The sequence below is a fragment of the Anas platyrhynchos genome, chromosome 4 (genome assembly GCF_047663525.1).
Source record: "Anas platyrhynchos isolate ZD024472 breed Pekin duck chromosome 4, IASCAAS_PekinDuck_T2T, whole genome shotgun sequence".
In the NCBI taxonomy this organism is placed as follows: Eukaryota; Metazoa; Chordata; class Aves; order Anseriformes; family Anatidae; genus Anas; species Anas platyrhynchos.
Genome location: NC_092590.1, coordinates 47529551 through 47556583, shown reverse-complemented (window position 1 = coordinate 47556583; position 27033 = coordinate 47529551). Strand labels below are relative to the sequence as shown.

At 37.1% G+C, this 27033-nt stretch overlaps 1 protein-coding gene across 3 annotated transcripts in view; it reads left to right on the top strand.

The window, feature by feature from the left end:
- Positions 1 to 5909: 5909 nt before the first annotated feature.
- USP53 (ubiquitin specific peptidase 53) overlaps positions 5910 to 27033 on the top strand; it is a 38377-nt gene continuing 17253 nt past the window's right edge. Inside the window, exons 1-11 of one of the 3 annotated variants that reach the window (XM_038178859.2) lie at positions 6038 to 6055; positions 12847 to 12966; positions 15231 to 15957; positions 18187 to 18279; positions 22144 to 22278; positions 23751 to 23864; positions 23951 to 24033; positions 24380 to 24485; positions 25299 to 25445; positions 25969 to 26118; positions 26592 to 26763. In XM_038178859.2, the coding sequence (XP_038034787.1) occupies positions 15814 to 15957; positions 18187 to 18279; positions 22144 to 22278; positions 23751 to 23864; positions 23951 to 24033; positions 24380 to 24485; positions 25299 to 25445; positions 25969 to 26118; positions 26592 to 26763 (1144 nt within the window). In that variant the 5' untranslated portion in view covers positions 6038 to 6055; positions 12847 to 12966; positions 15231 to 15813. Of the gene's footprint in view, positions 6061 to 12846; positions 12967 to 15230; positions 15958 to 18186; positions 18280 to 22143; positions 22279 to 23750; positions 23865 to 23950; positions 24034 to 24379; positions 24486 to 25298; positions 25446 to 25968; positions 26119 to 26591; positions 26764 to 27033 lie in introns of all 3 variants that reach the window. The other 2 variants (XM_038178857.2, XM_038178858.2) reach the window with 2 other exon arrangements.

Genomic DNA, 27033 nt, shown 5'->3' with positions numbered 1-27033 from the left:
TGCAAATGAAAACCAGCTCATTCTGTGCATAGAAGTAGGGCTAACCATTTTAATGTTGTACTGGAGACTCTATTTTTATTTTGAGAGCTTTTATGGAAACTTCAGAAAGGATTAAAAAAAGAAAAGAAAACCAGCAAGCTAAATCCAGAGATACAATGATCACAAAGAACATTTAACAAATCAACTGCTTTTTTTTTTTTTTTTTTTTTCCCTTTAAATCAGCCTGTTCTATAACACAATCCTGTCAAATTTTGCTTTAAGTGTAGACTGAGGTGGGGACTCAAGGACTCAAGTCATATATTTTAATTCAGTGTTCAGTTTCTCATAGAGGACAAAACCACTGTTTGAAATACTTGCTAACACTTTTGCATTCTATTATCTGAGGTATCACATGTATTTTAAACTCTTAATGAAACAGTACATATTATATAATATAACTTCAACCACGGAATTACTCAATTCTGTATCTATTGATAATTCCTTTATTTTTATTTTTTATTTTTTTTTCCTTAACTTTGCTTTATGTTGGTTTTCACCCAGAAAGCTCAAGTTAGTCAGAGATGGTCTATGTGAATCCTAGGAATGAACTTTTTAAGGAATCATCTCTCTCATTCTTCTCTTTTCCTGTTGCAGACATCCATCACCATTGGCTTATACCCTAAAAGCAATGAACTAGACACACAAATTTGAACGGATTGTGCAAGACACATGCAAGACAAACAAAGATCATCATTAAAACTTTGTTTGCTAAAGCACCCAGATGAGGACACAGTTTCAGAAAAGGGCCTGGCATGTACAGCATGCATAGAAGGTTCTCATACTTCTGCTTTTCCAGGAATTCAAGAACTAACTTTAAAAATGTAACAGCCTAAAATAGGAGAGGATTTTGGTTGCATTGTTGGCCCAGAGAGGTAGATTGTTGGACTGGAAACTGGAATATCTATTTCATTTGCAAGATATATACCTCCCCCGCCCCTTATTTCCCTCCTTCCTAAAGAATAAACACAGCCATGCACACACAAGTCTTGTTCCAGGACTATTATCTTCAGTAGGTCTGGAGAAGAACAGAAACCAATGTTTCTTACTCTCAGGGTGAAATTCTAGATGACTTCAGTGAAATTGCTTCTGGCACCCCATTGAATATCTTAGTGCTTGAAAAACTACTGGGAAAGAATTTATAGTCTATAAATCCTATCCATTTATAGGATAGTGCACGGTCAGTAAGAGCAGAACATATTGTGTTTGCTCCTGCACCTAAGGTCAGAAAACTTAAAAAATAGTGTGTTTGTGCTCTGTGAAAGCTTGTCTACAGCTACTTCACTGGAGAAGAGAGAAACAAACGACTGGAGGTTTAGAATCATGAGATGCTGTTGCATGTTCATGAGATGGCATGCAGCAGGCTCCTCCCTGTAAGTCTGTGATGCTTGCCTATTTCAGCTCTTTTGCAGTCTCCTGCATTCTGTATTTTTAACCTAGCTAAAATAAATCAACCCTTCTTAACACTCTCATTGCTTCTGAAGCTTTATTTAGAGCTTTGAGGACTAAAACCAAGTGATGCTTCTTCAGATGAGATCAATATTTGTCTTTCATTTATGGCTTCTAATGTCCTAGTTTTTCCCCATCCTTCTCTTCTTACTGTCAATAGTAACCATTGTTTCATTATTTCATTCTTCTTTTTCACCTTTAATTTTGTCATCACTATTCCATACCTTCCTTCTCTATTTTTTTTCCCCCCAAATAGTATTTCTGCTCATTATGAGCTCAGCTCTGCATGTTTTGCTCTTATGAAGCCCTTCCTCACAGATGCTATATGAATGAAGCAGGGCTGCAGCATGATCATAAGCAGAAACATAGCCAGAAAGGTTACTAAGAACAAAGTACCTTTTAAACATAGCATTCCAGGTAGGATGAAAAAAGGAGTGGGAAACTAGTTCACTGAAAATCATGTGTCTGCCCAAAGGAGTCTTTAAAGAAATGCTCCACTAGCCTGTTTGGATGTGGATATGTCTGTAAATTTTAGCCTCTATACAGGATGTGGGAACGAGAGAGCAATCAGATGACTAAGCTTCATGTGACTGCTTGCTACAAGCTACATAGAGGAAAACTTTGCTAGAGTATGTTTAAAAGAAAAGGTGGTGGGTGTATGTCCTCATGGTAGGGGAAACACGAGGACTGGAACATAGCTAGGTAAACTGCCCACAAAGCAGTGTGTCCTCACTTAGCTTACTGAAAGCTTGAGATTTATTTTTTTTTACTTGTTGTGCTTTGTTTTGCATCTTTTAGTGATAATACAGATGACCAAAACAACCTAGAGAACAGATGTTGGACTAAAATGTTGTTAAGACTTCCTTTCAGCCTCCCTAGCAAATGCATATGACTATTATTTTATGTTTTAAGTAACAAGAATACTGTTTATTTTTTGTTTGCTTTACTCCCATATGGCCCTCCTTCCTACCAGCTTGTTTTCCTTCTAATAGCTAACCCTTGCAGTATTATAAAGTGCACTGCGCTAACCTGTGTTCAGTGAAAACCACTGCTCCTGAAGACAAATAATTGTGTGAGTGTCTCGGAATTTGAAAGTTTTTTCTCTTCCCTGGGCAAAAAGTGATCTGACAATTTCCCAAAGGCTTTGAGAACATGGAAAATCAAGTATTCATAATTAGTTAAGCAACACAGCATCTCATGGAACCTTCTGCCTTAGATCCTACATGTTAGTATTGTTGCTAATTCAGTTTTTGCAAAAGCCCCCGGTAAGTACAGACACAGTTCTCAGTAAGTACACAAAGTTGATTTCACATGATTATCAGCTTATAAACAGGAAAAAAGATGGGTGCAGAAGAGCACCATGACAAAATCTATTAGCTACCCAACAAAACACAACTTAAATCAGTTTTTTAAAAACAAAATTTAGTTTTCTATCCCCCTGAGAAAATTAGAGACAGCCATAATGTCTTCATAAATCATAGGAACATGAGAAGGGTAGTAACTGTTTGAAAAGACTGTTGTAAAGATGTCCCAAGTGTTAAGAAATACAAAAGAAAATGGAGAACAGGTGTTCCAGCACAGCTAAAAGTATGAACGTGGTCACAGAAACACTATGTATACAAAATGCATGACAATAAAATTATTTCAGATGAAGGAATCTGATCAGACAGCATCAACAACAGTATGGATCACCCTGGAACAAAAGCATTCTAACACAAAAATATACCATGTTGCATGCAGCTCTGAAACACAGATTTCCAGCTCATTCATCACTGAAAAAGAAGTATAATGTCTGCAGTTTTCAGGAAAAATATTTAATGTAATTAATTTTAAACCTTTGAATGTCTCCTAAAAATAAGATGTTTACTTTAGTACCTAACTTTACATAAATATGGTTTGCCCTGGATTGGACGTGTGCCAAAAGCCAACCTCCTGGATGTGCTGAAGGATCTGGTTATGGTCTTTCTCCCACTCTCTTTCAGCCGTGTGTTTTGTGCCACCCTTGTGCCCCTCCCCAAAATCAACCACTCTGCCACATCATTCTTTCTGCCTTTTGAAAGTCTTACTATTGGTCAGTTAGCCTGGAGCCAAACTGAGTGGTTGGATTACTGAGTAGAACTATGAATACCTGTTTTAGTTTACTCTGGATCCCTTTCCTCCAAGTTTAAGACCTTTTCAACTGCCCAGTCAACTCCCCTGTTTAACAACGTATGTTATTAATACTATCAAACTTTACATAAACATCAGTACTAAAAACATGTAAACATTTTTCTGCATCCCTGCATCATGCATAGCACATATCCTGTACTGACAACTACAAAAGGAAATCACTTGCCCTTGTGGCATTGTTTTGCACTTGCACCATTTATTCTAATTTTAAAGTTCTTCTTTTAGTTCATTTGGGGCTTCCTGTGCCACACCTGTGTCATTCTCGGTCTGTACTGTGTGGAAGACTCTATTAAGATCCCCTTGTAGAAAATCTTAAAATATACCATAATTAAAGCTCACAGACTACATTTCCTCTGAGAAAAAAAAGAACAGAAGAAACCGGTATACGTCCTAAGGGACTTCTAAAAGATTAGCAATGAAAAACAAATCTGTGCTGAGGAAAAGGGCAAAGGCAAACAAGAAAGCAGAGTACACGGAGAAGCAAAAATATCAAAATAAGGTCATAGTTGCAGTGAAGTCATAATGCTAGTTTGGGATTCACAGACGCCTTTGCATGACTGGCTTTGCAAAGAAGTAATGCAGGGATCAAGGACTAAACAGATACTAACCAAAATGATACGCACAATGTTTTTTTTAAATACACTATAACAAAGTGTACTAACATGAAAGTGGACTTTTTAATGGTAATATTTAACATACTGACTTCTAATGTGCCTTCACTTAAAAATTTATGCTGAAAATTAGAGATTCAAACAATACACAGCTAAGAAAGTTCTACATAAGCATCAGAACATGGTTGTTGTGCCAAAATGCCGTATGAATCTTAGGACAACAGGAGAAGCAACTATTATATTCCCTTCAAAAATCACAAAATTTGGGAAACATATACTGTACCTGTTACTGTGAACAATGTAAAAAGTATCTGTTAAGAAATCATAAAGTATATACATAATTGGCCATAACATCTGAAAGTCTCAAGAAAAAAACAAACACAACTAATCTTGTATTAAAGATCTCCAATTTATGAAAATGACTATGCAAGTCACTGAAAAGTATGTATATACATATAACTATATAAAGTTTGGACAATTTAATAGTAATTCTCCCCCAAATATATAATTTTTTGAAGTAAAAAGTTGGCCACTTGATAATAAACATTGGACAGTGAAACTGAGAAAATTGCCTTTGCCAGCAAGCTTCTTACACTAGCAATATAATGGAAGAAACACTAGCAAAAACAATCTGATCAAAATGGATTAAAATTGATTTTTTGATGAAAATGGATAAATGATGAACAAAACTGTAGCATTTACATGAGGCAGTGAACTCATTTGATACAGTGCCTCGTGCTTCACACAGTATCTTCTGGAGCAAAACATTACTGCAGTCTGGATGATCTAATGGAGATGAGGGAAGTGAACTTTACAAGGAAAGGACTTTATTATCGCAGAAGGTTGTGTTGCAAAAGTGAACGTGCATTCATACACATAAACAGGTGTCCAATCCTGAAAGACCATAAAAAGGCAATTGGAAATATGGGAGCGTAAAAAGTCATGTGCTAAGGACTGGTACTGGGTGTGGTAACACTTGTATTCTCATTACTAGCCTAGAAGTGAAATGTGTTAATGAAATCTACATGTTTATCCAAGAAAACAACAGCAAACTACTTCAGGTACTTGAGCAACTAGAAACACGAGTATTCGTCAACATACAGTTCCTTTTGCAAATAACAAAAGGAAACACTCCTCCCTCCCCAAAATAATAACCAGATAAAAATAATAGGGAACATGACTTTGGGGCGATGACCCCAGGGCAGATCTTTAGGTAATACCAAGTAGGACCTTTCTGGAAGGAAGATTCTTTTGTGGAACTGAAACGCAGGGCGGCTTTGGGGTATGTGTACACTGGCTTGGGGTCTGCCATCAAAGCCGCCCTCATCCCAGCGGCACCCCCGTGCCTGTGCCACTTCTGACAGGCGCCCAGCAGCCAAACAATTACTGGAAAAACACCCGCTGCCCCGTCCGCTTTACCAGCCCATTAACACCCAGCCCAGCGGTTTGGAGCAGCCCCAACACCGGCCTCCTGCCTGCGACCAGCCGGTTACCTCAGGGCTCCTCCCGGGGAAGGGGCGGGAGGGGGGGGTAACGGAGCCCTCAGCCGCCCGCCTGAGGGGCGGTAACGGCCGCGGCACCCGCCCAACGGCCGGCCTCGCGCCCCTGTGAAGGGAGGGAGGAGGGGGTGGCGCAGCGCGCAGGCGCGGAGGAGGAGGAGCGAGCGCGAGACCCGGCGTAGACGGAGGAGGAGGAGGAGGAGGGAGGAAAAGTTGCCGCGAGGGCGGGGCCGCGCCCGGAGTCGCCCGCCGGGAGGGGGCGAGAGAGGAGCTGCGGGGCCGGGCGCTGAGGTGAGGTGAGGCGGGGGCGCCGCGGCTTTGGGGCTGGGGATGGGGGGCAGCGGCACGACACCTCTCCCCCTTCCCCCGCGTTCCCCCGGTGCTGCCTTTGGGGCCGTGGCGCGCTCCTGGCCGTTGGGGGGTAACGGCCGCGCCTCAGGGAGCTGCGCGCCCCCCCCTCAGCGGCTGGGAGCTGGGGCTGAGCGAGGTCGGGTGGGCTGGGGGAGCCGGGGGGGCTCCGCGCCCGGCTGCTGGGTCGGGCAGAGCCGGGGCGCGGGGTTAATGTTTAACGCCGGAGTCACGCTGCCCGTCGGCGGGGTTCTGGGGAGTGTTTTCGGAGGCTGTAGGGAACAGGAAATGCCAGCGCAGGTGGTGTGGGGCTGTGCCGGGGGGGGGTCGGGTCCCAGCCGGCAGGTACCCCCTGCAAAGCGCTCCGGAGCCCGACCGAGCCGGAGCCTGCCCCTCGCTGTGATTTCTCGATGCAAATATTTGCGAAGAAGCTGTTGAGGAAACGCGTCTCGTTCTTTCCCTTCCCGAAATAAGTGCGGCTTTTGCATGTCTCTGCTTAATCCTTTATTCTGCGCACACACACAAAAAAAATTTCCCTCCTGCTTGACTTTGAAGTTGCTAGGATTATTTTAAGAGCAGAAACTTAGTCATGTGAGGAGTGTTTTACCTAACTGATGGTGTGTGCGCGTCTCCTTCCCCCTCGCACCTGCGGCCGCCGTGGTTATCCCGTCCTGCGCGGTGACTTTGGCTCTCAAAGCAGGGAGAGCTCATGTTACAATCTGAATAGAAATTAGTCTAAATAAATAACAAACGATGTTCCCTTTCCTTAGCGTTGTTGCAGTGTAAGATGTCTTCACAGTTTTTTTTTCCTTTAAAGATCAAATTACTTTGGTAAAAAGTTCTTCTCCTGGAACAGGGGGATGCTGACGAAAAATACACCTAAAATGTGTGATTTTCATATCAAAACTTGATAGTGCAGAATATTTTCCAGTCACACAGTGCATGATGTACTACTGGCAGAATTGTTTGGGTGTGAGACCCACGAGACTTCAGGGACAGCATCAGTGCTATCGCCATTCAGTTACGTTACTTTCCACGATCCTGGCTGTGGTGCTTGTTGCTGTTCCTCAGCTGATGGCTCTGTGTGCAGTAAAACAGTCACTTGAGGGGCATAGGGATAAGAGTAGAACACTTCCAAGGAGTTCTTCAGAAATGTTTGTTTAGGCGTCAGCAGAAACGAGTTGGATTTTGGCAGGGCCAGGTTAAATGATGATGTGCTGAGGGTATAGCAGGGAGATGGACTGGATCGGAGTTATACATGTGAAAAAGGGTTTTAGATAGGTTTGTGCAGACTTGTGTGTGTGAAATGTAAATGTTTTGAACGTTCTCTTTTCTTCTATGTGTGGGGTTAAAGATAATACTCGTATTACCTTTCCTTGTAATTCAGTTACTTAGTTTTTCCTGGTGGTTTAAGAAATCGGAAAGATTTTGGAAAAGGAACTAAAACCTGGTGTTTTGCATTTCTATTAATTATCAAGCATTCACTCCAAAATCTAAGAGGCAAAGTTACAGTTTGTAACCCTGTAAGGGTAACAAATGTTTCCAAGATACCTTGTAAAGATACTTTCTATCTTTCTCAGGTTCAGGGAGTATATGGTAATCTTTTCGGAAAACAGGTCATAAAGGATTGGGAAGATGGAGAAACAAAAACATATGTAGTTTTGTTTAATAGTATGTCTCACAGTGTTTATGAGGACAGCCAGGATTAGTTTTCCTGAGATTTCATCACATTCAGATCGATTTGAGATCGTTTTGACTGGTCTTGTACATGTATTTAATGTATGCTGATACTTGAATTCAGTAGGGAGAAGGGCTCATGTGAGAAGTCAGAGGTAACTTGCTGCTCTAGGGCATTTGGGTTCCAAACTTCTTACAGCTGAGACTTTTTGCTGCCTTCTCTTTCCTACTGCTTCTATTCTGCTGCTTCATCTGAATTCATCGGTTTAACTAAGAGTTTCTGTGCATGATGATTCACTGTAAATGTTGGCTCATGTCATATGTTGGGAATCTGTATTCTTTCAGATGTTTCTACAGCCACAATGGGAACTCTGAGTAAAGTTGGTTCCTAGTTGTAACAGCCCAGAAATGCTGAACTGTGAACCTGTTGTTTTCTTCTAGATGCAAACAGGAAAGTTTTCATTGGAACAGCTTAAAGAAAAAATTGCATCCTTTCAGAGAAGCCATCTGTGATAGTATCTATACTTCTGCTTCTCCCATCCTGAAAGGATACAAAGAAGTATGACATGCAGGAGCAGTGATGTGGCATGTGAGGGATAGTTAAATGGACTGGAAAATAGACAGTAGAGATCTTTTAAAATAGTAAAAAAAAGTCTGGTTTTAATATCTTCAGAGGTTGGTTAGAAGGATTTCTAGAGAAATGGCTGTCAAATACCATTTTTGTCTCTGGAGGACTTATTGAGTCAGTGATGGAAGGTAGAAAGAATGTGTCAAACCAATACCCATGGCTGCTATCCTTGCAGATGGCCCACAAAGTCAGGGCTAATGGCTACAGCAGGAGATAGGAGTGACCAAAGTGTTCTGTTGCAAATATGTGCTGTTAATGAAGGGTTTTTGCCCCGTCTGATGCTTCAGATACTGAAAACTTCAGTTCTTACAAATAGCGTCCTTTGAAAACAGGCTGAGGACTACTAACAGCATTAGCTGTATGTTGTGTCAACAGATCTCCTTTGCCATAACATACACCATAATTCAGCGTAGTATTAAAGGTGAAATGGGACAGGATTGGTGTAGTGGCCAAAAAAATTAGTCACATATGAAGTGATGTAGGAGTTTATTCACTCCAAATTTCTGTCTTTTTCTACTCTTTTTCTTAAGCAACATCACTGATTTTTTTTCCAAAAGTCTGCATGTGTGTGTGGAAAACAGATGGTGTCCTCCAGTATCGTCACAATACAAATCAAGATTTTTGGTCTGTTGGCAATTTTAAATGACAAACTTTAAAACTGCAGGAAACGCTCTTCCAAGTACTCATTTTTTTTTGCTGTTGTAAGTTGTTAGATTTTTGATGGATTTCATTCTGGTGGGAGAAAAAAGGCAACCACATTCCTGACAATGCTGTTCTCACTACAGAAAACTGATGGTTTCCCATCATAAGTTTGCTTCTTTTCAATACATTTAGTCACTCTTCAATCCAAATTTTTGTTATCTAAATTCCTAAGTTGTGACATAGATCAGTTTAGAAATTGATCTACCAGAGTTCTCAGACCATTGGGTGGGTTGCCAAGCTCAGCACAGAGGTGTGAGCTGCCAGCAGAAGCAGAAAGCTGAGTTACTTGAAAGTAACCTTAGTGCTGGGCACCAGGAAGGTTTGTCATTACTCATCTATGCAACGCGCTGGGATGCATTGTAAAATAAGGCTGAGATGATGCAAATAACTATTCTTCCGCCAAATTTCAGACGCAGTCAACAACTTTTGAACCTGTTGGCAGGTTTCCACCCAGTTTGACAGAAGGGATAAAGTCTTAACGATGATGATGTACTTCCAGAGTAATAGGCTGCTGGCTGGAAGAGAGAGACATTGTATGGAGATGTTGGGTATATACCAACTCTGCTGCATGGCTAGGGAGAAAACTGGGAGCTTGTTCAGCTATGAGACAGCTGCCAGGAGCCAGGCTGGTAGCTCCAGTGTTCACAGACCCAACTGTTTATCTCGCTGGTTTTAACTGAATGCATACCAATGATGTCTAAACCCAAATATACTTGTAGAAAGTGGTTTATGTAAAATAGTAATTGTACCATTTTCTAAGCTAATTTAGTAGTATTATTCCCTCCATTGAGAAGACTGTGCAAGCCACAGTTACTGAATTCCTAGGGTATACCTACCAAACTGGTGATAACATGCTGTTTGCAGGGTAGTGCATTTGTTGTTCTGGAAGCTATAAAGGTAAGTATGCAAAATTTGTGACAGGCATATATATAATTTCTCCTGTATGACTGCATGGCTAAGGGTAGCCTGGTGGGATCATTGATGACCAAAGAACAGTTGCTAAAATTAGGTAAGGTAGAAGAATATAAGCTGATAAATAGCTGTTGTTTTAAGAGTTCATAGCCTTTGTTTAGCAAAGCTTTGGTAGAGAACAGTCATCCGAAACTGATCCCTTTAGTCTGAAAGGCAAGAATATTTCTTTAATTCCCAGGTGATAAAATTCTTCCATAGCATGTCATTCAACTCTGCATGAAGTATCTGCTCTTGAAGACTCTGTGTGGTTTGGACAAATTATGATCAGTCATCAGTCACCCACACCTTTGTCAAGCCAGGAGCTTAACGAAGAACTTCAAAACCCCAGTGGCTAATAAATGCTTTGGTGCTCCTGGTGACACTGGCTTACCGCAGATGTGTAAGGACCATCTTCAACTCCTAATTACAGTCCTGGAGAATATTGAATTTAAATGAAAGGAGTCAGTGGTCTGTGTCCCAGTCACCAAAATGCTTATCCAAACCTCGTGGGCTAGGGAAGGAGCCACGGCTGATCAGTAGCGTCACTTCTCTGGTTTATGGAACAGCTTCCAGCGAGAGCAGGCTTGTTGGCAGAGGAATAATGCTCCTGGTGGATGGTCCAAATCAAGCTAAGTTTGCTGTGACTGAAGAGCACGTGTCCTTGCCAACATCCTCTGCAATAGCTTTGTTTGATCCTGGCTTTTTTTTCTTCTGTTAAAGAAGCTAAGAGACATTTGTACAGAATAAATTTCAAAACAAGATGCTACTATAAACTTTCCTCTCCTTAGGGAGAGGCTGCAACAGCCAATACGTGCCAGATGTTAATCACATTGCTCACGGCACAGTTGGAAGGCTTTTCTACAGTGGCCCCCCTTGCTAGTGAATAAGTGACATGGTGTACTTAATACAGGGTGGTAGTGGAGGAAGAGAGGCTGGTGGGATTTCCAACCCCAGAGCAGGACTGGTTGGTCATATTGACCAGAGAACTGGGTTGAGATAGGGTTATTTCACACCTACTTTCTGTTCCTTGTTTTATGTGACTACTTTTGGAGAGAAGGACAGCAGTTAATAAAACAAAGGGACTTCAGTGCAAAGACCTGGTGGAATTGCAGAGAAACTTTTAAAATGAATAGCAATTTGATATACCGTTCTTATTTTTTTTTTTCTTCTTTTAAAATTGATTCATGCTTGAGTTGCTGGGGGATGTTTAGTTTGACATATGCAGCTTAAAGAATGTGTTTATAGAGAGTTATTTTAGAAGGTTGCATAAGGACAACTTTTAAGCAGTCGCTTCTGATTCTTCTTGTGTTGTATTGAAATTTTCTAGAAAAGGTGTACTGATGTTGTGGGTTCTTAATAGAGGCCATATGACTGTAATATCTCAGTGCTCTGTTAAATGGATATCTGGCCTGCATATGAAAACCATGCAATGAATGTATTCTGCAACATACCATTTTATGATAAATAAATAGGTTTGTGTGCACTTACCTGGTGTGATAGCTGAAATACTTTGTATTTACAGCTCTGTGGATGTGAAATTAAACAGGAAGCATCTTAATGTGATGCGATATTAACAGAGAGCTAGCAGAGAACTATTTTTATGAAATTCCTGCAGTGAATCACAACTCTTCTGAAACCCATCCCAACACCTAAATGCTCACTCAGTGCATGCACTGTTTGTCTTAGGACACTCCTGAAATGTAAAACAAAATGAGTTTCCTGAAAGTATTGGTGAATGAACACTTCTTATCTGAATTGTTCTGAAATAACTTTGTTTCCAAACAATGTGTGTATTTCTTATCAGTTAAAGTATAGAGTAGTTTAAATTCAGAGTTGTGTTCCTTTGCCCCTGTTCCATATCGACGCATAAATCTCTTTTTCAGAAGCATGGTGAAATTGTTTTTGAAATATGCTAAGAAACAGACATTGATGGAAGCTCTTCTGCCCTTATCACTCCATATAAGTCAGTTCCAGGGCTGAAAATGAAATTGTCAGAGAAATTGACGTTTCTTTAAGTATGTTACATTTTTTATCTGTTTTAGCTATTACATAGGTGAAACAGAACCTTATCTCACTTCTGCATTTAAAAAGAAAAACACGTATGTTTCCCGAACTTAGGGTGACTTTGGGTATATCATCAGGCTTTTCTTCAGATGAGAAAATAACTTACTAATGGAGCAAGCATTCACTCTTTTTTTTTTTTTTTGCCTGAAGATGAATCCTGCAATTCTTGTCTGTTCTTGGTTTTCTTTAAATAACCAACTGTAGTCCAACTTCACAGACCCCTCCTTAATGCATTCATAGTTGAATACATAAGACTTGTTTTCACCTGTAATTTAGATACTAGAATCATTCATTTTTGCATATAACTTGTGTGTTCTAGCACTAATGTATAGCCTACCTTACTTTCCATTTAGTCCTTCCCATATTACTCAGCTGCTCTAGGCTGAGTGCTATTTACACAGAAATGCAGACAGCAGAGGACAGGCTAGCTGAATCAGCAGTGGTGGTGGAGTCCCGCTGTTGGAGCAGCTCTGGAGACGTGAGGTGTGATGTATTAAGTAGGGCACTTCAGGCTGGGTGACCCTGACAGCAAGTCTGGTGCTTCTGGGTTAGACCCGTATTGATCGTGTTGCACCCATGTGTCAAAGGTAGCAAACTCAGCGAGGGATGTTTCAGGTATGCGGTGGAGTGCAAATGCTCAGTTCCTTCGTGGCTGCTGCAGGCCATCCAGGCTGTTCCTGATCCACTCTTCCCAATTTTTTTTTCTCTTCAGTGTACCTGTTTTGATACTGCTGGTTACCAAAAATTGTCCATCTTACATTTAGCTTTGTCTTCTGGCGCAACAGCAGGAAGGTGGAGAAAACTGTACAATCTTCTCCATATGGGAAATGAGGTAAAGTGAAATTGAGAACTCTGTATTGCCAGGGAAATGGGGGCTCAAGAAGCTTCCCTGTGAGAAAAATGTAGTATGTCAGTTTTTCAGCATAGATATAGGAATACTAATTCAGAAATCAGCAGAAAATATTTTAACAGTTGAAAGAGTTGAATATGTAAGATTTTTCTGTTTTTTTTTTTTTTTTTTGAAATCATAGTTATATCTAGATGATTATTTTTATAGATTTGAAGTTATAGTTCCACGTGATAGCAGGAGACTGATCAAAATGATGCTTTCTATTACTAGATGTTTCTGATACAAGGTACTGGCTCCTAGTATGTGTGTATATATATGTATTATGTATGTGTGTGGGATGGGGGCATATATATATATATATATGTAATCAGTTATATACTTTTTTTCTTGGCTCCTCTTTATTCATCCTTATTTTCCATTTATATACTGTAGTGAAACTTTAATGAAAATATTTGTTAAAAATATTTTTCACTTGCACTATGTGAATCTGTTACCACCTCTGCATACCTGACTTGAGACAGTCTTTAATCTTCTGTATTAAGCTTCATTTTACCCTTTCTTACCTTCACCTCTGCCCCTGTTTTCTATGAGTTTGCTCCTTTGCAGAAGAATAGTTGTTATGCTATTGAGCGCTTTAACTTTGGGTTTCATGTGGAAATAAAATTTGAAGTTGATACTCCCTTTAATGTAAGGTTCTAATAATATCTTAAACTAATATTTGTTTACAGTTACCCACTGCATCTTTTTTCTTTTTTTCCCTTTCTGGGTTTATTGAAGTGAACATAAAGAACACAAAATAATCACATGATAGTCTGTCAAGGTCAGTTTCCAGTTAGATTTCAGATTCTTTGCTCAGTGCTGTCACAAATCACACTTACTATTTCCAGTATTATTAGATCAAATTACTTACGGGTGAGATGCAGTAACATCAGTAAACAAACAGAAAACATCTGATTATGCACTGGGCAAAAGGGACTTTTGGTTATGCTCCAGTTATTGATTTTTAACAATACAAGCAAGTATAAATGTTTCTTTTTACTAAGGGGTTTTAGGGGTGCAAGTCTTCCTGCAGTTATGTTTGAAAGTCATGTGGTATGTTTCTGTGGTGTTCCAGCTATACAATATTTGAGAGCAGTAGAATTGCTTGATGTGAATGTGCTGGTGGTAGCTCTGAGCTAGGTAAAATTCTAGTTTATCTGTAGTAGTTGGGCTACTGTTTTTTTTTTTTTAATTGCTCACCATTCTGAAAAGGCTTTCATAGTGGAAAAAAATTATAGTGAGAAAGCTGCAAGTTTTGGTGTATCCTGACACATCCTTAGTATCTTACATGCTTGTAAAATTTAAGGTAGATTGTCTGTGATGTGAAATGCCCATATTTCACCTTTTTTTATTGTTGTTTCCCCTTTCCCAAATGCGTAGTCATAATTGCTTTGGTTCATTCAAGTTTATTCTGTTCTGTGCTATTACTTCAAGTATGTCTGCGGATGTTGTAATAATGCCAAACTGATTGGATAACCCATTGTTCTGAGAGGATCACTGTATGGACTTTAAATGTGCCTTTGATGGTGTTCTGGCCGATGAGTCATTTAACTGGAAATACGTGCCTTCAGCAAGGAGAGACTTATTGTTGGAACTGGAGAATCTTGGAGTTGGTTATTGGGGCAGTCACTGGTCTAGGACTGCTATTGAAACATTCTTGCTCTGCTTCTAGCTGTGTTTGTCTAGATGCTTTAAGAAACAACTAGATTGATGATATATTTTTGTAGTGTTTACTAAGTAGTACAAAACTTTAAAAGCTGAGAGTCCATCTGTAACATCTTCAGAATCTTAAAACATAGGATTAAGTTCATGTGATTTGTTGGTATACTGAAATCAAAATCATCTTAGGTTTTCAAGTGTAGAATAAAAATATTTATTTCTTGGTAATCTTTTAATTAGGCTTTGAGATTCAGAGTTAGAATAACATATGTCATGTGTTCTTTTTACAAGCAGTGCAACATATTGTTAGCAGGATCCAAACTTTATCATGGTCTCTGGAGGTGTACAGTAAACTAGAAAATAACTGATTATGACAGACAAAATAATTTTTCTGTCTTGAGAAAACTATGGGGTGGAAACTTTCTTCTTTTCTTCCCTGATTATTGCATCTGCCTGTATATTAAGCAGTTGTTACAGCCATCTTTATTTATTTAGATTTTTAACATTTTTGAAAAATCCGGTTTTAATTATTTTTTTTCCTATTTCAGATTCACTTGAAAGAGAATGAGATAAACATGGAGTCTTCTAAACTGGAATATATTTTGTGGATCACAGTTAAAAGTAAAAAGATGGATGGAAGTCAGAGAAGAGGAATATAATGCCTGTCAAGTCAGAAAACAGGAGTATAACGCCTGTCAAGAGTCTTCCATTTCTGTGATATGTATAAACTCATGATATAACACAACTCATGATTTATAGTAATACTTCATTGATACCCCTGGAAGAAGAAGTCGATTACTGTGCAACTTGCTTAATAAGAACTTTTATTCTATTAACTTTTATGTATTTTAACCTTAACTGGATAACATATGTTTTTTCTTTTTTTTTTTTGAAAGTTTCATTTGAAAACTTTTGTGTGGTTATATTTTAACTGACAGACTGATCCTGATAGATTGCTGACAGCTGCTCCTGGAATAAGGACTTAAACCCCTCAGTGGTTACTGTTACACAGGGTTGAATGGAATGTCATGACTTTACAGCAATTCTCTTAGGACCTTCTTCATTGCCTTGCACCCATCATATCCTTAAATATTTAAGTGTAAATAGTGCAATTATAAACTCTGGAAAATAATGGCATGGGTGAAATTTTTAAGAAAACCTGGGGGTAACCTTGGAAAAGTTTATCAGCCTGGAAGTATATTGTCCCTGGCCCCGACAAAAGGTTTATTAAATGAACCAGGACAAAACAGCTGCTTTCTAAATAGTGCTGTTCAGGTAAGAAAAATTTTTGATTTATTAAGTAGTTCTCATTTTGTTTTTCAGTGGTGTTAAATTCAGTTCTCAATTTATTAAACATTTTAATGATGCTAATTGAGACAGAATGTTATGGCTTTCTGGAACTGACTTTCCTGTAAAAGGTGGCTATCACAGAAAAAAGACAATGGTGGAAATAACTTTTATTTAGAATTTGATTTCAAGGAATTGATTGTGAATGCTAAATATATAATTCTGCCAAAAATGACAGCATGTTATATTGTTTGCATACATTAAGAATAACAGTAAAACTTTCTTTTCATATTTAACAGCTTATTACTCATAACTTTAAAACTTAGTGTTTGAATTTTAAAACCGATGTTTGTTAAATGTAGTGTTTTTATAACCTACCAATTTTATATTTTTTTAAAAAGTACAGCAGCCAGTCCTACTACATGCATTGAATAGGGTACTATTTTTATTGAAATGCTGTTTTCTCAGAATTAGTACATGAAATTGTGTTACTGGGGCATATCAGAAGATGCACATGCAGTTGAAAGCTTTGGTTCTAATTTTAGGAAAGCCTTATGGAATTAGTAGAGCAGGAGATACAATTGATACCAAAGAAATATGACTTAAGTATCTTTTTACTCTATATGCATATTTATTACAGGTCAAATTCTTGCAAGTATTGCCTATGTACTGTTCTGTGAACTTTAATTGAAAAAAGCATTGCCTGTTTAGATCTTAAGTATAGTTTAATAGTACAGTGATATTAGCATGATAAAAGTTGGTCTTTTACAAGCCTATTTGTGACAGAGAATATGGGGATGTAATTAATTCTGTGACAAAACAGTGCTTTCCTTTCCAGTTTTTCCTCAAGTTAGAATACTAGCAGTAGTTTAGTTTTAGGTCTTTTTAAATCAAAAAAGTAAAAGCTTTTTAAAGATGTGCAAATAGAGGGTATAAGAGTATATTTTGTTGTAATGCTTAGATTTTGGCCCTGGTCATTTGCAAATTGTACAGAACTATTTGCCAAACTGGCAGAGGTCTTAATAGATGTATAGACTTCCCTTAGGAAAAAAAAAAAAAGGCGAAAAAAAAACATCCAACAACAAAAATAAATCTTAAAAATGGTCTGGATATGAACACAGGAGGTGAGATATGTACATGCCATACAAATGTGGTATCTAAATAGGTTTAAAACAAAAATGTACAATAGGCTCTGTAGAATGAGTTTGCTGCGTTGGATTTAATGAGAACAGCATGACCTATATTCTTCTTTAGTTTTGGTAGTTTCCCCTAGGGTGCCCTGAAATTAAACCCTAAGTCATTTTTAGTTAGGCTTTCAGACAGTCCTAGTATTTTACATCATACTGCTGTTTATCACATGGTGGGTGATGATTGGTGACTGCCCTTTTAAAAGGAGGAATGTGTTCCTTTCTTTCCTCTCCTTTGTTCAACCTTCAGAACTGAGGTTCTAACATTCCTTTTCAAAAATATCCTAATTCGTTTTAGCATTTATATTTATAGATACAAATCCAGAAGAAAAATTTCTAACTGTTGTGTTACAGTGTCTCTCAAGAACTCATTTTTATGGCAACTTTGTGAACTACTGCAGTGATTGTGCAACTAAGACACTAGATACAGAAGGCAGTATAGCGCGACTAAATTGACATTACCTTTGTATACAGTAGCTACGCAAATAAAAGGTAGAAACTTGCAACTGATAAAGCACCAGTGGATTATCTTGATCTGTGGAAAAACAAATGTATTTCAGCAATAGTTTTTAGTAAGAGAGCAAAATGAAATGCTGTTCACATTTTACCTAGCAATTCAGTTTGTGTCTTCATCTCTTTTATTTTAAAGAAATCATAGAAGAGGGAGAGAGGAAAAATGAGACCCTATAGCTTTCTTCCTTTTATGTAAAGCCATAAGATACACTACTGCACTCTCTGTACACAGTTAAGCTTACTTCTCGTTTCCAAATGAGCATTTCCAACACCAAGTATACTGCAGTTATTTCAAAAGTTTAAAAATGAGATCTACATTTTATACGAGAGTTGTGAATGCAAACCCTCCACAATTTATTAAGCTAATGGAAAAGGATCATCATTTATCAGTCTTGGTGCTCATGTTGTAAATGTTATGTAAAATCAGGAAGAAGAGAAAAGGAAATCTAGTGGATGTTACTGTGTTAGATGTAGAGCTTTCAAAATGCGTTACTTATTTTCTGTGCATCTTTTATAGGTTTTATGGCAACTTGACATATTTCGACGAAGTTTGAGAGGTTTAACTGGACACGTGTGCCAGGGAGATGCATGCATATTTTGTGCTTTAAAGGTAACTAATGATTAAAATCTTAGAACAAAGCATTATGCATTTCTCCCTATACGTCTTAAAAAATAAGGGAGACAATTTTACTGAGATGATGATTTAACGTCCTTATAATTTTTATGTCTAATAAGAATGTCTCGTTTTTGTGATTGAATCATACTTGTATGTCCTTTAGGGACATTTGTAACAAATGTTTGTAACATATTTTATATTATAGGAGAAATATTACAGTACACAAATTTGCAGTCTGATTAAGCATACAACTATTGTCTGTTATAAGACAGTATAACCTAATTGAAAATTTCTAGCAAACCTTGTAGAGATCTGTTTTTTTCTATCTACGTACAAATGCTTTTGTTCTTTAATTCAGTGTTTGAATACAATAACATTGACTGAAAATGTCTCAGGATTTTTTTCTACTGAGTAGTTGATGGTAACTGTACCAAACTTAATTGTTTCACTTGTAGGTAGTGAAAGGTAGGCAGAGGTACTAGAAATTTAAAGAATGCTGGTAACATATTAGAATTGTAAAAGTATGTCAGATCTGCAAGTCTTAACCAGCACACAAAACTTGTACTTCAGTTTTGTAAGTCATCTGAAGTCCAGAAACAAATGAGTTCTGTTAGGTTCTTGCTATTTCTGCTGCAATGGTATTTGGCTGCCTTCAGTTACCAGGGAAGAACTGTAAACATTGTATCTCATGTTCCATTGGGATAAAATTCCCAATGAAAAATGCATAGGAGTTTTTGTTTTGTTTGCTCGTTCTTTTAGTAATATGTACTTTCTACTTTTATTGACATCAAAGATGGTTTGGGTTTCTGTATAGTTATATACAGAACCAAGAATCACTTGTATGGAGAGAGCTGAAAGGGTCAACACTATTTAAAAATGAAATTAATCAAGGAAGTGGTTTTTGGCTATACTAAATTGTAGGCAGGGATAAGCCAAGTATTTGTCAGGTGTTTCCAGTTAGAGTTTATTCACAGGGCGTTTTACAGACCAAACTTTGGTCCTGAATAAACATTTTGAGGCAAGAAGTATTTGCAGTGACATTTAGTCTTTCAGGAGGTGTATAATCTATGTATTCTGTGTAGTTTTTTTCAAACCATTTTATTGTTTATCATGATTGTGATATAGCACAGCTGATCTCTCCACTGATCTCTCTTTTCCCAAATATAGCTTTCCTAGAAGTGTTGTTTTACCTCTTTGTTTAAAATGGTTCATTTTAAAAAGCAAACAAGATGAAGTAGGTTTAGATGCAACTACCCATATTCAGACCAGCTTCCTGAGGCTTTTTCCCAACCTTCTTACAAGCTTTTAACTCCACAGAACTTAATGGGGCTTTCTGTTTTACCAGGGTTTTTGTGCATATTATATGTTCTTCTGTGTGCTGGACACTTGGTCTTATTACTACATGAAGTCCAAACCGTAACTCGGCACACCTCTCTTTTTAGATAAAATCTTTAGATATAGTCTTTTAGTGTTGTGTGTGCAAGAACTCATGTTTACATCTGATGTGATAATCTGCAGTAAGATTTGTGTCCTATCCCTTTTGATTTGACCCATATTACACATTAAGTGCTGGTCATATATCGTCTTGTTCAGTGATGCATTGGAACTGCCTTTCAGAAACTCAGAGGGATTGAATGGTGGCAATTTCTGGAATGTATGTATACTACAATGTAATCACATTGCTAAAATCATAGTAAAAATACTGTAGCAGTTTTAAGGTGCTCAGAAACATGAAGATATCACTTAATGTCAAGTTGCAAATGAATATAAGTAATGAGTTGGAATGTGCCAATGATGAATTTGTGAAGACCAGCTGCTTTTTTCTAAGCTAAACTTGCCATTTGCTGTACCTCTAAGCTAAACTTGCCATTTGCTGTACCTCAGTACTCTTTTTCTTTGTAATTACTGGGGCTCCAGTACAAAGTGAAATAGGTTTTGCATCACTTTAAGTCACCTCCCAAAACAACACCCTAGCTTTAGCTCCTCTGTAAGGCTACTGCAATTTCGAACTTGTGATTTTCTTTATTCTTTCAAGTATCTGCTCTTGAAGGTTTGATTACTCCCATAATGCATCTTCTCGTGCTGTTTTTCTGAACGGCTTACAAAACCTGAATATTTTGCATTGCTTTGACTGTCATGTCTTTCTATTTTGATAAGATCCCAACAACAATGATAAGCCATATTGCTGCCTGTTCTGTAATTGGTTAGAATTGAATTGGTCATTGTTTTAATGACATAATTGCATTCTTTATAGCTGTATGGCCAGTAGCCTAGGTATTGAACCAGAAACACCACTGTGGTTAACTCACTTGGAAGTATCTGTCCTCAGTCATTATATGCACTACTGGTTTTGCTTTCTTGGCTTATTAAAGATACTGGCTGAGTGATTCTGTTTGTTCTGCGTTCTGAACCTGGGGCATTTTTATATTCATGTGGTGTATGTGCAGGATGAGGATGCATTTCAGCAACCTGTTTGTGTTTTTTTAATGGTTTGGGGCTATATTAACCCTTCTTATTCAAAAATAAGAAAGTGTTTTTTCTGTTGTATTTTTTTAACCTTTCCAAAAGGAATTTGACATTTTCTCCCTATATAAGTGCCATTCTATGGTTTGATGGCTTTTTCTGAGCCTGTGGTGTAAACTAGTAAGTTTACTAGCTAAGCCAGTAAGTTTTGTTTTACTCTGTTCAACTATTTTTTAAAAATATTGGTGTTCTGTGTGTTAAATATGTTTTTTTTTTTTTTTTCCTGGGGACTGCTGGAGTGGGATTTAGAACATGGAGGCTGCTATAATGCTTTTTGGCATGAGAGGGAAGTTTTAAATATTTGACAGGCACTTATACTGGAATGCATTGTGTTTCAGTGTTAATAAAGTAGCGTTTTAAACTTTGTATGTCTGTTGCTTCTTTGCCTTCTGTACGACAGATTTATTTTTTAACCTAGGAGGCTGATGTGAAGAATGAATATCCTTATTTATATTTTACATGACTTCTCCCGATGTGCTTTGTTTCTCTTATTTTTTTCTCAGAAGTTTGACTTCAGAGAATTTTTGAGAGTGGAATACACCCTTAAATGTCTGCAAATGTTTTCTCATCCACTTAGTGGCTTTTAACTTCCAGTTCTTTTAAAATCAGCCTTCCTTACTTGCTAAATATGTGGTCACTTACATGCATATCTGCCCAAAAGAAAAGTAATAGCCAACTGTCTCTTCTGGGAAATGAAGAAAAAATCAAATGCAGTTTATTTTCATGTTTTTGAACTACAAATATTGACCCATTTTCTTGTCTTACCGTATACACTGGTTGAGTAGATAGCTGATTTAATAGCAAGGATTTTCAGTATTCTGTGTAATGGGAGGTTTTTTGCATATCCATCATTTTAATAAAGATATGATCCTGTCTGAAGTAGTAATGTAAATGTGTTATTTAATAAGTGATATATGTTAAACTAAAATTATATTGTGCCCCTAAGAAATACATTCCATCTATAAAGATGAGATACTTAAGCATGAACCACTATTCCAGTGGCAAAATTAAAAAAGCTGCGTAATTACAGACCAAAGTTTTGTGATGCTTTTGGGAGCTGAAGGGCTTGCTTTCTGCATTTTTATATGCTTTGTGTTTTTTTCCTACTGAATCAGAGTTCCATTTGGTAGCTTAACTTTTTATAATTGAACAAGTAATGGTGAGAACATGGAACTTGAGTAACTTTAAGGGAAAGTAGTCATTTGTAAATTTTAATATATTTCTGTTTTTTATATTTGCTGTTTAGGCATGCTGCATAAGAACTGATCTGTTTGAATAGAACTGCATTGCATAGTTAAGTGGCTAATTAAGCTGAGTAATCATATTTCTTCCTAGGCAATATTTTCACAATTTCAACACAGTCGAGAAAAAGCACTCCCATCGGATAATATGAGACATGCCCTGGCGGAAAGTTTTAAAGATGAACAGCGTTTCCAGCTTGGATTCATGGATGATGCAGCAGAATGTTTTGTGAGTATTCTTTACAATAGTCAAGTAGGATTATGTTAGCTTTATAGAAAGGATGCCAACCTTGCTTATTGTTTTGGTAAATTTAGACTCACAGGTAGGATACAAGTAGCATAATACTGCTGATCTTGTTCATGTCAATTTATGGAGACACCCACAGTAAGAAGTAATGTGAGATGGAGTAATCTTGCATTTGCTCCATACTTTCTTTCCTAACTCTGTGCCTCAGACAGAGGGGTGTGTGAAATACTACAAGGGGTGAGTGAGGATAAAGAACTCTCAATTGTTCCCAAAAGTTTTTGGATGGAGAGAAGGGTTCTCTTAACACCTGTTGAAAGATGTTCCATTTCAACTAGCCAGCTCATCACTGGCATCTCTGCAGAAGAAATTTCCATTATCTTATCCAAGAGTGAACAAAAACTTGATCTCTTGCTGCAGTTACTTGCTGCTTCTGTGAAGTCTCTCTTCAAAAAGCGTGAATGGTTATTGTGGTCATAAAAGATGACTCATGGTCACATTGATATTGGTAAAGAAACTTTTCTGGGAGGTCTGTCCTCTGAACAATGGAAATCGCTAGCCCTAATAAAAAATATAACAGGTACAGAAAATATGTTTGCTGCTTTGATTACTTTCAGCTTTCAACAACCTCTGGAATTACCCACAAATGAATGCCTACCTACCAGGTGCATTTTCAAATACATAGGAAAATCCAATGAAGAACTCCTTAAAGTGGTTGTTGTGAGTGTTTGCAGACAGGTTAATGAATTGCAGTCAGGAAAGGGAATCTTATCAGTTCTTCATCTAAGTAGAGTGTGTTGTGACCCCTGAAAATATCTGCTTCCTGAATTATCTGCCTATATTTTCTTCCTCCCATTACCTTTGGTATTTTTTTTTTTGAAAGAGGAAAAAATGTCTGTTCTGATACAGGGGCTGAACAAATGACGATCATAGTACCTTTTTTCTTTTTCATTAAAAATCTTTTTCATTAAAAAGACTGGGGATGGGATAAGGCATGTGCTATTTATAAGCTTTTTCCAGGCTTCTGTCAGCAGTACTCATTGTGTTGGCACAAACAATAAACATGATCAGAAAATACATAGAGAAAATGTACAAGTGGGAAGAACAACTGAGACTGAGGCCTGATCCAAAACATATTTCAAACATTGCATGCAATGATGTTAATATTGTCTTAGTATTTCTTCATGAAGATTCACGTCCTTCATAAGAGAACACACGCTAGGAGAGTTGGAGTTGGATAACTGATGTTTAATGCTGTTTTTGTTATATTAAAATTTGAAAACCTTTAAGTGAAGAGAATTCCTATCCGCTTTAGTGTGAATAGGGATGGAATTAAGTACATGTTAAACTTGTAGGTTGCCTGTTTGGAGCCAAGAGGAGTAGTTGCTGGAGTATTAAACTGGAATATTGCTTATATGTTCCGACTTCATCAGTTTGTTTTTGTTGTTTCTTTTTAGGAAAATATCCTTGAGAGGATTCATTTTCACCTAGTGCCAAACAGTGACACAGATATGTGCACTTCAAAATCCTGTATTTCTCATCAGAAGTTTGCTATGACACTGTATGAACAGGTCAGAGTAATATTCAATTGCTTTAACAAATAGTTTGTTTCTGCTGTCATGAGTAAGTAAAAACAAAAGGATTTTTATTTTTGTAGTGTGTATGCCGCAGTTGTGGAGCATCATCAGACCCATTGCCTTTTACGGAATTTGTGCGTTATATTTCTACAACGGCCCTGTGGTAAGGGGTTTTATTCTTGTATTTGTCTACTGTATATATACACTCCCAGTAATATGCCAGAAAAATGCTGTAAGTTAAAAGTGAATTCTTCTGAGATAGTGTCCCAAAGTAACATTTGGATTTCAAAAATAAGATGTAGGGAGAGTTTGACAAAAAGTATACATTGCTACTGTTTTACCTATGAATCTTTTCCTGTTATGCAAAAGATCAGTTGAGACTTGGCAGAAATCTGTTTATTCTTAAATGGAAAATAACTGTGGAACTCCTTTCTTTATATATATATATATATATATATATATATATATATAAATATATAAATATATAATTATTTTTTTTCTTTTTACAGTAATGAAGTAGAAAGAATGATGGAGAGGCATGAGCGTCTCAAGCCAGAAATGTTTGCAGAATTGCTGCAGGCAGCAAATACTGCTGATGACTACAGAAAGTGTCCTGTAAGTAAACAAAGATGTTCCGTGACTTTCGTTAATATATAATGGAGAACTCTTTAAGATGTTAAATCAGGCTGAAATATTCCTCTAAAAGCCGGATTCCTTCTGGCCACTTTTGTGCAGTCTAGCTTAGGGAAAGATTGCCTTTAAGTTTAATCCTATTGCTGCAGTTACAGATAAAGTTTGTACTGGATGTGTAAGTAGCTGGTTAGAAAGTTGAGTTATTAGGCCTATACTTTCACTCCATGTTAAATATACAGCTAGGACTTCTGGTTAGTCTGAATGGGTGTATTGTTTGAATGAAGCACCTTTCGTTCATATGTACTAAGAGCTTGAGAAAATTGTCTTTAATTGGAATAATGTTGTACTTTTATCAACCAGAAAAAGTCTCCATTAGCTTATTCTGCTTCATCCTTCTCTTCTTCAAATGATGCTTTATCAATACTATTAATCTGGGAATCATCAAGAAGGGAATAAGAAAGTATAGAAATAACCTTAAATTTCCTGGGTATGGGTAACAAAATCATGATGGTGACCTGCATGTGTTCAGAAACTTCTATTTTAGCGTGATGACTGGATGTAGAAGTTTAACTGTAGCCTTTATCAGTATTTATGGTATTTACTTTAAAAGCATAAAAAAGTGATGATGAATTTTTTTTTTTACCTGTAAATTGTTAGAAACAAAAATCATAATTCAATTTGAGAATTCAAGTAAGTTGTTTTTTTGTTTTTTTCCTAGTAACTCAACAAGGAACCTAGAGGTTTCTTTTAACATATGTTTTCCTTGTCACCACACTTCTTTTTCCCTTTCTCTAGAGTAACTGTGGTCAAAAAATAAAAATTCGTCGTGTTCTTATGAATTGCCCTGAAATTGTGACAATTGGTTTAGTCTGGGATTCAGAGCACTCTGACCTGACAGAAGAGGTTATGCGGAATCTGGCAACACAACTTTATCTTCCTGGGGTATCTGACCTAAAATTATTTTTTTTTAATTCTAGAATTTAATTTTATATAAATCTTACGTAAATACAAATATATGCATATATGCATATGTGTATGTAATTATATGTATTTAAAAATCAAAATCAGCACAATTTAACTTCAAAATTTATAGCTAACATTCTGTATAATGTGCTGCCTAATGTAGTTTTTCTGAGAGGAAAAAGTCTTCTCAGAAGTGTTGGCCTTACACCTAAGTATGAAGAGGAATATAGATAAATTCCTAGTTGAAAACTTAAGAATATCATACTCAATTTGAAATTTGTAGAATTAATCCAGAATTACCACTTTGCCCTAACAGCTATGTAAAAAAAAAAAAAAAAAAAGTTAAAATAGACCTATTAGGAGCAAAGATCACTATTAATGAAAAACTGAATAATACAACAGGATATTTAATTCTAATTGTCTTGGTGGAGTGCCAGTAGTTGACCTAGAAATCAAGTGTAAGTGTGTTACATGCTTTTAAAAATATTAAATATTTTTACAGCTCTTCTATAGGGTTACAGATGAAAATGCCAAAAATAGCGAACTTTTTCTTGTGGGAATGATTTGCTACACAAGCCGACATTATTGTGCCTTTGCCTTTCACACCAAGAGTTGCAAATGGGTGCTGTTCGACGATGCTAATGTAAAAGAGGTAAATGCTGTTTTTACTGCTACCAAATTTAGTGATCTTCAGTTTTCTAGAATGCATTCTTCTGTCACAACACTTAAACAAGTCAAATGAATGTCTTTTTTTTTTTTTTTAAACCTTTTTTTGAACCTTTAGTTTACTAAATCAGTTTCACAAATGAATTATAGAATTAACTTCACCACTTAAAAATGCGAGGTACTTCATAATGTTAATGCACATCCTGTCTACTTTTGAACTTTTCATTCTTTTTATGAAAGACTTAACACTGCAAATATAGTCATCAGTAATTGATGTTCTGGCTGTTAGCCAGTGTAATACTGGTTCTAGATTCTTGCCACAATTTACATAAACTTATGCTACAGTGTTGAATCTTAACATACCTTTAGAATTAGGACATGGTTACTTGCTGTTGATTGAATTATTCTTTCTATAATTCTCTTTGATGGCTTTGATAAAATAAGATTATTTTTTCTTAGATCGGAACAAAATGGAAAGATGTGGTCTCCAGGTGCATTCGATGTCACTTTCAGCCATTGTTGCTATTTTATGCTAACCCTGATGGCACAGCTGTATCTCCAGAAGATGCTCCGAAGCAGATTATTCATTGGTCTCCAAACAAAGTAGTAGGAGGAAGTGGGGAAGACTTAGGTAATTCATTTTTTTTAATAATGATATAAACTAAGAGGAATTATGAAATGAGGATTATAAGGGAGGGGGTAATGGATTAGCTGATTTTGTTCTTAAATACTTTTATCAGTAATTATCTAAAGGGTCTCAAAAAAGAAATAAATACTAGTATACATACTTCATACTGGAACTGTCTGTTTTGTCTGTTATGGGAATACAAATTGAGACACATGGATAAGGAGTGGATTTTTTTTACTGAAGATTAGTCATTACTAAAGTTATGTGTAAAAT